This window comes from Pseudonaja textilis, chromosome 6 (assembly GCF_049901715.1).
Source record: "Pseudonaja textilis isolate UNSWEBS1 chromosome 6, rPseTex1.2, whole genome shotgun sequence".
Classification (NCBI taxonomy): domain Eukaryota; kingdom Metazoa; phylum Chordata; class Lepidosauria; order Squamata; family Elapidae; genus Pseudonaja; species Pseudonaja textilis.
This window is the reverse complement of record NC_141995.1, coordinates 10,682,895-10,694,561: the sequence shown is the minus strand read 5'-3', so window position 1 is coordinate 10,694,561 and position 11,667 is coordinate 10,682,895. Positions and strand designations below refer to the sequence as shown.

General features: G+C 39.9%; 1 protein-coding gene across 2 annotated transcripts; it reads left to right on the top strand.

Moving 5' to 3' along the window:
* Positions 1-3,499: 3,499 nt before the first annotated feature.
* HNRNPDL (heterogeneous nuclear ribonucleoprotein D like) lies at positions 3,500-11,625 on the top strand. 2 transcript variants are annotated; one of them, XR_003375736.2, is made up of 9 exons: positions 3,500-3,757; positions 7,061-7,229; positions 7,337-7,498; positions 8,022-8,153; positions 8,252-8,366; positions 8,653-8,820; positions 9,770-9,862; positions 10,248-10,352; positions 11,044-11,625. XR_003375736.2 is itself a non-coding variant. In XM_026718909.2 (8 exons), the coding sequence occupies exons 1-7, from the start codon at positions 3,627-3,629 to the stop codon at positions 9,838-9,840; spliced, it is 948 nt and encodes a 315-aa protein (XP_026574694.1). In that variant the 5' UTR covers positions 3,500-3,626; the 3' UTR covers positions 9,841-9,862; positions 11,044-11,625. The 2 variants fall into 2 exon arrangements, 1 of the variants encoding a protein (XP_026574694.1); XM_026718909.2 differs by lacking the exon at positions 10,248-10,352.
* Positions 11,626-11,667: the final 42 nt, after the last annotated feature.

Below are 11,667 nucleotides of genomic sequence, written 5' to 3'. Positions count from 1 at the left end.
ACATTTGCACCATCCCCAGGTCCCATGATCCAAATTCGGACGCTTGGCAACTGGTTCATACTTACGACCGTTGCAGTGTCCTGGGGTCGTGGGATCCACCTTTTGCAAACTTCCGACAAGCAAAGTCAATGGGGAAGCCAACTTCATTTTACAATGGTATTACTAACTTAGCAACTTCAGTGGTTCACTTAAAAGCTGTGATAAGAAAAGTTGTAAAATTGAGCAAAATTTACTTTACTGTTTTGCTTAGCAACAGAAAATTTGGGCTCGGTTGTGGTTGTAAGCTGAGGATTACCCGTCCTGGTGGTAGATTGAAGACCGTTGTTTTCCTAGGTATGATCTAACTATTGGGAAGGTATGATCTAACTTTGGGAAGCCCCAAAGGCATAAGGGCAAAGTGTTTTACCTCTTTTTTTTTTAGTGGTATGGACCAGACATTAAGATGCACTGCTTTTGCATGGGGGGAGGGGGGGGGCTCAGTTGTTATTTCTAATATTGAGCCTCTCTGGTGATTTATTTCAGCTTCCCTTAATCATGATGCATTACCTTCCGCTATAACCTTTGTAAGTTTAATAAATGTGATATTTGCAGCTACTGTTGTGGTCTTCCGGCAGCCTGTGGAACTGGCAGCAGAGTTGGACAGTGCGGAGGAACATGGGCCAGTCCTGGAGTCTGGGGAGGGCTCGGATGAGGGATCTGCGTCTGACACAGAGATGGGGCCAGGCCATCTGAGAGTTATGTGCTGACTCCGGAGCCTCCAGAATCTAACCAGTGAGGCAGAGGAACAAGGGGAGCCTGTTCCCAGTGTGCGTTTGCGCAGAGCTGCCAGAAGGCAAGAATAGTTAAGACAAGGTGAGACTCGGGGGTAAAGCTGGGAGACAATTAGCCCCTCCCATAAGATATAAAGGATGAACAAAGGGACATGAGTCTTTGCAGGAAGCAACTTTGCTCATTCTGGTCGGTTTAAACTCTGAAGCTCGACTTTGTGCTCCGTTTGGCCTTGTCTAGCTAATTGGCAATTTAGTCATTGGCAGCATTTCAAGGGAGATAAAGGTGGGTGCTTATCAGCCTTATCCCGGAAGACACTGGCAGACTTCTGTTGGACTATTCATAAACTGGGACTCATTACAGGCTGTGAATTCATATAATTCACAGCTGTTGAAATTAAAGGGTTTTGGGAATAGCATGTGATTGTTACTGTCTCAGGAAGCCTTGGTTAGAACAGCTACCAGTGATGTGATTCAGTTTTTGTAATCTTCAAAAGACATCAACAGTTTGACTAAAAAAAAACAGGTATTGATGATTTTACTTCGGTGTGGCTCCATGCATTTTGTATGCCTTTTCTAGAACAGACTTCTCCCATTATGGACCATAGAAATGTGGATGAGCCTTGCCATGTAGGCTGGATCTAGAATTGCCTGGGGATGAGGGAAATTAAATCCAACATTTGGAAACCATGGGAGTACAGAAATGGCTCTAGAGAATGCAAACCTTAGCACCAGTTTACCTTCTCTTTTGTTAAGTTTGCTTAAGAAATTGGAGATCCATTAAAAAAATGTGACTCATATTCCCTGATTAGACTATATACGTCTATTTTTCTAATTTCATTTCGTCTGTTCTCACCGTTTTAAACAATGTTTTATTTTCATATTTTACTCTGATTTGATTGTGAGGTGCCCAGAGTAGTTGAGAATCAAGCAGCTTACAAATTTAATTATTAATATTTTAGAAAAAAATTGCTGTCTGCTTCCAAAGCACAGGCTGCCTTAGTTCCAACCACAAATTGTGTCCACTAATATTTTATACCCAATTATTCTTTTATACTCCTATTTAGAGATGACATTCTCTTCTAAATATTCTCTCCAGAGGTATGGGTTTTCCATCAGTTTTGTAAGGGGAATGTCTCACTCAATTTTCCAAGGAAAACAGTTATGTGTGAGAGATAGCCAACTCGTATTATAGAATATAATGCAGACTAGTTTTTCCTCCTCCCTTTGTTACGTCAGCCACATAGAGCAGAAATAGTTTAAAAGCTAATACAAGTGTGTAATAAGAGCAGATTAACTTTAGTTTAATTTAACCCATTAACATTTAATCATTTGGAAAATTTTTGTTGGAATAAAATTATTTTTCAGTACATATAAAAAGTTCAAAGCAGATACACATATTTTCAAAGATTTTTATTTTATTATTTGGAAATGTCAGAATAGATGCAAAGTAAACCTTTAATTTTTTTTAAAAAAAAATTAAAATTAGGAGACGCATCCTAACACTTGGGCTGTGATGTTCTTCATTATACTTTAAAAATAAGATGTCCTTTTTAATATGCCTACAATTGCAAATAAAGCATGCAATCTGATTATAGAAAAGAAAAAAAAAGAGCCCTGGACAAGAGATAGAAAATGCATCCTAGAGTAAATACTGTAAGAATTAAATTGAATTCTTTATTGTCATTGTACATATATACACAGTATATATACAACAAAATTCACTTAACACCCAAAGACCAGACCCAACATGCCTGCGCGTGCGACACACCCCAATATCAACAGCTCATTGATTGTGGTCCTTAAGTTCCTTATTAAGTGCAATTATAGCTCTGGGATAAAAACTGTTCAGAAAAACGTGTGGTCCGAGTTTTAATTGTTCTGTATCTTCTGCCAGAAGGCAACAGTTCATAAAGTACCTGCCAAATAATTCCACCTTGAACCAATAACATGAGAAAATTAGCAAGGGTTAGACAGTTTCTGTACAAAACCCAAATAAACAAAAAAGCTTTGAGATTGCAAGGGCTCCTTCAACAAGAGTTTTTGATTTTTTTTTAAAAAAAAGTGGGAGGCAAAAATAATGCAGAAAGAAAAATATGAAGAGATAAACCAGCCCTGCATTTTAAGACTTGAGGCTTCTTAGGAATGAAGGTAAACGCTTTAAGACCAGATGCTTCTCCCTGCAGAGCCTAATTTAAGAAAAGATTCTAAGGACGGGGTGGGAAAATCCGATTTTTGAGCCCCGTAGCCCTTCAGCTCGTCAAGGCAGCCCATCGCAAGGGCCCCGTTAAACCGGCGTGGTGTTCACAAGTTACGACCTGCGCACGTGGGCGGTCGCTTATCCGCTCCCAGGCCTGCACATGTGTGTTTTGAAGGGGATTCATCTGTGTATATAGGTGTTTTGAGGGGGGATTCCTGAGGCAAGCCATGCTTCGCTCGTGCTTTTGTCACATTTTGTCGCTTGGTTGCAATGGAGGCTTCAGGAAACTATTGGAAAAGGGACAAAGTTCCCGTTGCAGAGGAACCGGGAACCCTTGCAGGGGCGTGTTGAACTCCCCGAGACAGGAAAGCGCTTCCCCGCCTCCCCCGCTGCCCTTCCGCCACGGGCAACCCCGACACTCCTCCACCCACCCACCCACCTTCCTTCAGAAGCCGCATTGCGCCTGCGCCTTTGGGGCGCCCTGATTGGTCGAGGGGGTCCCTATATAAACGCAGCGCAGGCTCTGCCCGGATCTCTTGTTACGGCCGCCATTTTAATACTCGGGTCGCACCGCGTAGTAGTCAATCTCTTTCCTTTGCGTCGGTGTGCGCGCGCTTTTTTTTTCCCTTTCCTTTCCCCCCGTTCGGCCCGTTCCCGCTATGGAGGAGAACACCGACTACGGCAGTAGCAATAACAACAACACAACCTCCGGCGGCGGTGGCGGCGGTGGACAGGAAGAGTTCGCCGAAGGCTCCAAGATCAACGCCAGCAAAAACCAGCAGGATGACGGGTACGAGGGGAATCGATCCCAACCGGCGGGTGGGGCAAGAGGCACCTTTGACAAACAAGGGAGGGGGAGGAGAGCGAGTCGATAGGTCTGGCGCCATTTTGGCCTGTTTAAAAAAAAAAAAAAGTAACGGGGGGGGTAAATCACTCAGCAAGGCCTTTTGCCTGGCAGCTGCCACGTGATCGCGCTCTTCCCTGGTGAGCGTTGCACCTCCCGCCGCTGTAATTTCCCTTTGTGTCTTTTCAAACCCCCCCCCCCCACACATCGCCTCTCGCGAGAGTTTCCACGTCCGAATGGGTGGAGCGGCGGGGTGGGGGGGGTTGATCGTTGCCTCGTGATGCAACCGGCAGCCTATAGGAACACAGTGGGCGGGCCTGGGTGGGGAGGCGGGTCCTAAGCGGTCTGAGAATGCGCGTTGCTGGCCCCGTCGGATGGGCAGGGCGAACTCAAAACCTTGCAACATTTGGAAGTGGGGGGAAGGAAAGGGGGCGGAGTTAGCAAGAAGGTGCATTGTGGGCGGGGCGAGGCCGTCGCCGCAAGATCCTTATGGGGCTTCGCTTCTGCGCCTTCCTTCCCCTGCGGGCTAAAAGCGTGGCTGGCCCACGATGTATTTTATTTTTAGTTATATTTTATACTTTCCTTTTAAGAGTGATCTTGGGTCCGATTCTCCCCAGGACGATCTTTTTCAGATCAGGATTCATTTTTAACTTTCAATATTTCAGATCGGGAGTCATTTTTATTGCCACCCTCCTTGCTGCAGGGTTGGTAGTTGCAGGGGAGCTGTATGTTCTCTAGATATGTTATGGTTTTTATCATTCTCGGCTGAGATGCAGTCCAACGCACTTCGATCACATCGGGATGAGAAAAAATCTTTAAAATCTCTGTTTTTCAACTCGTAGCATTGCTGGCTAGGGAATTAAGGGGAGTTGAAGGCCGTATGTCTTTAAAGTTGCCAAATTTGAGACCAGTCTAGAAGATGATTGGAGGGGGGAATGTCTTTTAAAGTAGTTACAGGTAGTCCTTGATTTACGACCACAATTGAGCCCAAAACATCTGTTGCTAAGCAAGACAGATGGGCTTTGCCTCATTTTACAACCTTCCCTGCCCACAGCTAAGTAAACCAAGGCGGTTAAGTTAATAATTGCAGTTAAGTGAATCTGGTTTTCCTATTTTTGCTTGACAAAAAGCCACAAAAGTTGATCACATGTCTGGGGCACTACAACCATCATAAATACATACCACTTGCCAAGAGTCTGAAATTTGACCTTTTTTGTATGGAAAACCATCTAAAGTCACTTTTTCAGTGCTGTTGCAACTTTGGTCATTAAATGAATGGTTAGATGTTGGGGACTGCCTGTATTTTGGAGGAGGGCAAATAGCAGAAAGTGAGCCATGTGCTGGGCAGAGTATATATAGCCTAGGGAAAGAACTGTACATAGTACTTGGAAGCCAGAATAGATCTAGAAAAGATGAAAAGGACTGTATTCTTAAACATATGCAATAAGTTGCTTGGATTGTTATTTTGGGTGCAGATGAAGGATCCTTAACTCCTTGGCGAATATAGTGCAAATCTTGAGTGCTTCAAGTTTAAAATGTCACAAAATGGCATTCTTCACAACTATGAAGGAGATATATCTATCCACCTTTCGTATATATTTATAGAACGTGTTTATAGGATAGTTGGTTTTCCTGGGTTTCAGGATGCCCACCTTAGCTTCAGTGTGGTTCTGATGCTTGGGAATAAGAGAAGTCTTACTGATCTTAGTTATGTGCCCCCTCAGCCAAATCATGGTTGGTTGTTGTGAAGGTAAAATGAGGCAGTGGTGTGTTACTTTGACATTCTATATAGGAAAGTTTGAAGAGAGTGAGCACTGCACTCTGAATCTGCTGTTCTATTTTTCTATAGGAAACCTGAGGCCACTATTGTGGCCTATTAGCAAAATCAATATCATACTAGTTATACCTTACCATTTATTTCCCACTGCAAAATTTGTGGCTCCCTTAGCTTTTTGCAGACACATGTTTTCGGTTTTTCCTGTTGCAGTTTTTTTGACCTCTTCATGAAGAAATGTTGCCACTTTGGCAGAGATCTGCAGGATTTGGAACCTTCACTTCAAATGCATAAACTTCTTACCTGCATTTATGGTTAAGCAGAATTTACACAGTGCAATGTAATGATTAAGAAATTGAACTGGCATCAGGAAGATTTGCTTATCCAGTGTCTAGCAGAATTGCTGTGATAATTAGCAAAATATCTTTGAATTTGGAGTTTGTAACAGTTCATAAGTATTCTGTATTTTATAGGAAGATATGATTACCACCTACCTTGGAATCTGTTATATTGTTGTTATACTTCATCTTTTTTCAACAATATTGAAGTAATCCAGATACTTTCCTTGATCTCTGATTACATCTAACTACACTAAGTACTATAGTTTTGTTACTTCACTGCACTGCTTTGATTCAGGCTTTCGTTTTAGGAAAAAAATCCCACTGCAATCCATTAACCTTTTCAATAAATATGCTGCAAATTTTTTCTATGGAGCTGAGAATAGCTGGCCATAATTTCAGAATATATAAAGATATGCTCTTAATTTTTAATGTTAATTATCATAAGGGGATAGTATTTGAGATTATGTTCCTTGCAGTCATATTTAGTAGAGACATGCAGAAATTTCAAAAACCTAATTTCAGTACTTTATTCAAGTAAGGTTATTAGAGTTCAAAAAGTGATATTTTGATATGTATCAGAAGTATGCCTGTACTGTTCTAATTACATCTAACTACACTAAGTACTATCATTTTGTTTCATAAGTTTTACCACCCTATTTTGAAAATGGTTGAATTGTGGGACTGTTTTGAATTTGGAATATTTCCAGAATGGCTGAAGTCACTTTCTGTTTTGTTTTGCTTTTTTGCTTAAAATAGTTGGTTATGTTCAAAATGTATTGCATACCTAGCATATGCAATAAACTATTTGGGATTGTTGGACAGTTGACCCCTCCCTTCACCTGGTTTAGGTGATACTGTGGGTCATTTACATGTTTTGTAAATGTTGGAGAAGATTAACTTCTGTATGACAATTGCTTGTTTTGTGATAGGATGGAGGATGACAATCTGGACGATTTTCTCCTCCCCCCCTTCTGTTTCAATTAAAAAATGTGTTTCTGGATTTTTTTCCCCTAAGTACACTTTGTATCTGAAACACACACCTGAATTGGGGAAAATTAGCTAATAAGTTTTTTAGAACAATATGTATAACTCTTTGTATGAATTACAGTTTTTGAAACTTCTTTTCCATTGCAGTAAAATGTTCATTGGTGGTCTGAGCTGGGATACGAGCAAAAAAGACTTGACAGAGTATTTGTCTCGCTTTGGTGAAGTGGTGGATTGCACAATAAAAACAGATCCTGTCACGGGGAGGTCAAGAGGGTTTGGGTTTGTGCTTTTCAAAGACGCTGCCAGTGTTGAGAAGGTATGTAGTCACCTCTGTAGGACCATGGAATCTTCTCTAAACAATTCCAAACATCTGTGTTGATTTTTTTCACCTGGAACTAAATTTTCAATAAATCTCTTTTTTAGGTCTTGGAATTGAAAGAACACAAATTGGATGGCAAGTTAATAGATCCCAAAAGGGCAAAAGCTCTGAAAGGGAAGGAGCCACCCAAAAAAGTGTTTGTTGGTGGACTGAGTCCGGATACCTCTGAAGAACAAATCAAGGAGTATTTTGGTGGATTTGGAGAGGTATAAACCTTTTAAAGCTTTATTTAAATGGGTGTGTGTGTTATCCAGTATAATGTCTAGTTAAAAACAGCCTATTGCAATAAGCTTAAGTAGTTTTTACCATTTTCTTTTGACTAACTTGACTTGTGTAATTTCTAAATCAAGAAACAGCAGCCCAAGTAGCCTGCAAAAATTGGGAATGGATTTGCTTTGGTTTTGGGATACACCAGTGTCGTTTGTAGAAGGATAGTGATTGTATTGTCAGAGCAGAGATGATATATATATATATATATTTAAACTCAACTGGAAAATCAAAGGATAAATAACCCGGAAAGGAATGCAAACATGGTGATGTCTTTGTGATTATTTTCTAAAAGGATTTGCTGTACGGCAAAAGTGAAGGGGCTAAACTTTATAGAGTTGGTTTAAAGGTGTGAACTACAACTCCTTAAAGTTTACAATACCGTAAAAGCATAAAGAAAGGAAGAAAAGTGACTTTCGGTCAAGTGAATACTCTTTGATTGTTTTTAATGTGGCTTTGCAGATTGAGAATATAGAGCTTCCCATGGACACAAAAACAAATGAAAGGAGAGGTTTCTGCTTCATCACATACTCAGATGAAGAACCAGTAAAGAAATTGCTGGAAAGCAGATACCATCAGATTGGTTCTGGCAAGGTATTTGCAACGTGTTACTTGGAGAAGCTGCAACAATTAACTTCATATATTCTTCATATATTTTGCATTAAAATTACACTTACTTTCTTTTGTCCTAGTGTGAGATCAAAGTAGCACAGCCCAAAGATGTATATAGGCAGCAGCAACAGCAACAAAAGGGAGGCAGAGGTGCTTCATCTGGTGGGCGTGGGGGATCCAGAGGACGTGGCAGGGGTAAGTGTGGTAAATTGTAACTTAAGGGCAGAAGTCACTCATGAAATAAGCTTGAGAAAAACTGCGAAAAATTCCCTCAGTTTTAGCGTAAAGGAAAAGTACGTTCCTAGCTTGTCTTGTAAAAGGAATAGGGCTAGTATTAAATAAGCTTTGGGATATCAGACTGGAAACTAGGTTAGAAAGGAACAAAGCAAATATTTTGTAGATTTTATCCTATATAACAACTTATTGTTTATTAATTTAAACACATGGTGGGCTTTTAATGTTGCAATCGTTTTATTTTTAGGTCAAGGACAAAATTGGAATCAAGGGTATAACAATTACTATGATCAAGGATATGGAAGTTACAACAGTCCTTACAGTGATCAAAGCTACAGCAGCTATGGGGGATACGATTATTCTGGGTACAATTACCCAGGTTACGGCTACGGCCAGGGATATCCTGACTACAGTGGTAAGATTTTCATTTGACTTTCCATTCAATTATATTGTTACTTTTAACTTTTCTATTCAGTTTCTCTTTCCAGTCTGTAGAGATTCTCAGTCATCCAGGTCATGGTTGTCCCAAAGATGCTTTTTTCAGGAGGCAACTGGACTTTCTTGTTTTTTCTTTTGAAGGTGTTTCGCTTCTCATCCAACCTTTGAGACAACTTTCTAGGAGGAGCTGGTACTGTTGCACATGTTTTTTGAAAGCATTCCCTGCAGAGTTAGGAAAATCTTAACAATTTTATTAGCTTTTCAAAGAAGCATTTAAAAGTTCAGTTTTTTTGAACACCTTTTTAACTGGGGCCCAAAAGCTGAGTAGTTGAAGACGCTGAGCTTGTCAGCTGGAGAGCTGACAGCCCAAGCCCCATGCAAGGGGGTGAACGTCTGTTATTTGCTTCAGCTCCTGTCTATCTAGCAGTTTGAAAGCATGCAAATGCGAGTAGATAAATAGGTATCACTTTGATGGGATGGTAACAGTGTTCCGTGCTCCTGTGGCGTATAGCCATGCTGGCCAGATGACCAGGGAAATTGTCTTCAGATAAAGCTGGTTCTCTGCCAAGAAACCGAGAACAAGCACCATGCTTTAGAATCGGACATGCCTGGACAGCAAACCTTTACCTTCTTTAATTTTTAACTATGTTAATTGAACTGTTTAATGTCTTGATTTTGAGTTTATTGCAAATCATTGAGACCAAATAATTTTAAAAATTGTCTGAAGTCAATATTCTGAGATGCTTTTTATAATAGTAAAGGTAGAATATTCATTAACGTTGTTGATATCAGTGTAGGAGTATTACAGAAATTTTTTTTTTTTGCATTTAAATAGTCAGGTCTAGCTTGACAAGAGTGCCTTTTTGTCAAACCAACCTGCAGTATCTTACGGTTCCCAAAACTGCCAATATTCTCTCTTGGAATAGGACAGCAAAGCACATACGGAAAGGCATCCCGAGGTGGCGGTAATCACCAAAACAACTACCAGCCATATTAAAGAAATACTTGGGAAGAAACAGGTGTGTATTGGGTGAATGTGTCACCTCTCATATGTCTAATCTAATTTAAAGATCAATAGACAAATAAATTTTTTAAAAAATCACTTCTCTTGGATAGCTTGTTTTTTTTTAAAAAAAATTAAAACGTGTGAATGTTTGTTAAACTTTCTGTTTTTTAAGTGTCTATAGATCTTTAACTCTGTAAAAGGTGATTCGTCGTCCTTAGTATGTCAGAGAAACATAAGAGTTTTTCTGTTTACATTTTTGTGTGCCAGGTGGTGTAGACGAATAATTAAACTTAATAGAAGTGTTAACCAACAGGTAAAGTACTGAAATGGGTACAACTTAAGCAAAACAAGATTGTTGTCTTCTAACTCTGACATTATACCTTGTTTGTACCCGCCAGCGGGAACTTCCTTGCAGGCCGTGTGTCACCCTGACCACGTCTATCTCTGGGGGTCGCACGTTGCAGGCAGAGCGCAAGGCATACACCAGAAAACGCTGTCCTGTGGTATGGTCTCTTCCAACTTCATGTACCAGCGTAAAGATTAAAGTGGAAAACTTCAGACTTTGGCTTCTTTTTAAAAATCTTTGAAGATTTAAGTGTCTTAACTTAACTTAAAATGGTTTTTTACAGGAGTTAAAGTGCATAAATGCCTTTACAGCTTAATCATTTTTGGCCTTCTGTTTAGTGTTGTATATCAATTGTGGACCTCATTTTAAGTGTTCGTTCTTTAAGATTTAATGCTTGCTTTTTTTCTTTTATAGCTATTAGTGAAATCTACAAACCAAAACGAACTTTTAAATCTTGGAACATTAAAGATCATGTGCAAATAGCAGCTTCTATTTTAATCACCTGGCTAACCATAATTTTCCTTGGTGTGTTGCCATTTCTCTATTTTCATTAGCGGTTGAAGCTATGAAAGATTCTACCACAGCTTGGTTTCTAGTAAACCAAGAACTACTTTGCTGAGCTTCTACAGTTCCTTGACATAGCTCCATCATTTGAGCTGAACTGGTCAACCGGGATGTAAAATATAAATTGGATTATCAAAAGTATTTCATGTTGACTGATGCATATGATCTTTAACGCTGAAACAAGGAATAAATAGAGGACTTAAAGCAGTTCATGAAAATGGACCTTTTAAAAATTCTTCTAAACGTTGCACAGGTCTCATAATTATTTTGTCTTGGTTTTATAGGTAGAGACTACAGCAAAGCCATCTTGCAGAACTTAAAAAGGACTTGACTGGAGGGTAGTCTTCGTGACATGAAATTGTTTTGTAAAAGACTTTTAGTGTATGACACAGCAGTGTCTTAACTGTACATAGTGACCGGCTAGTTTTCTTTATGGTTTTTACTTTTTTGTCTTTTTGTCATCTGTGTTACGATGCCAATGTGGTTCTTGTGTTTATACAATTTTATTTGTATTTCATGTTGAATGACTGAAATAAAAAAAAACTTACCTTCTGTGACTGTTGGCATTTTGAAGAGGGTGTGCTCTTGGCACTGCTGTGTATAGTAGAAGAGGTGAACAGTTTTTGAGACTCGTCGCCATGCTTCCGACAGATGCTGGGACTTGCAGGTCAGCAGCACTGGAGTGTGCCATGTTACGGATATGTACCTGGATGTAGAATATTGCAGTGAGAGGAGGCTGCAAAAATAGAATGATTTTTCAAGAGTAGTATCCTGTGTTGTAATGCCTTATGATTTGTTATAATCTTGTTAACTGCTGGGAATCTTCAGTATAGAAATGTTAATAAATAAATTTTCATGCATTGAAATGACCACTTTGTGATCACATGTAAATAGAGGCGAACCACAAA

Excerpts from the sequence above, each read along its gene's own strand:
- HNRNPDL (XM_026718909.2), top strand. The coding sequence starts at position 3,627 with ATGGAGGAGAACACCGACTACGGCAGTAGCAATAACAACAACACAACC. Across the intron at positions 7,230-7,336 it reads ACGCTGCCAGTGTTGAGAAG|GTCTTGGAATTGAAAGAACA; the intron begins GTATGTAGTCAC and ends TCTCTTTTTTAG. Across the intron at positions 7,499-8,021 it reads ATTTTGGTGGATTTGGAGAG|ATTGAGAATATAGAGCTTCC; the intron begins GTATAAACCTTT and ends GTGGCTTTGCAG.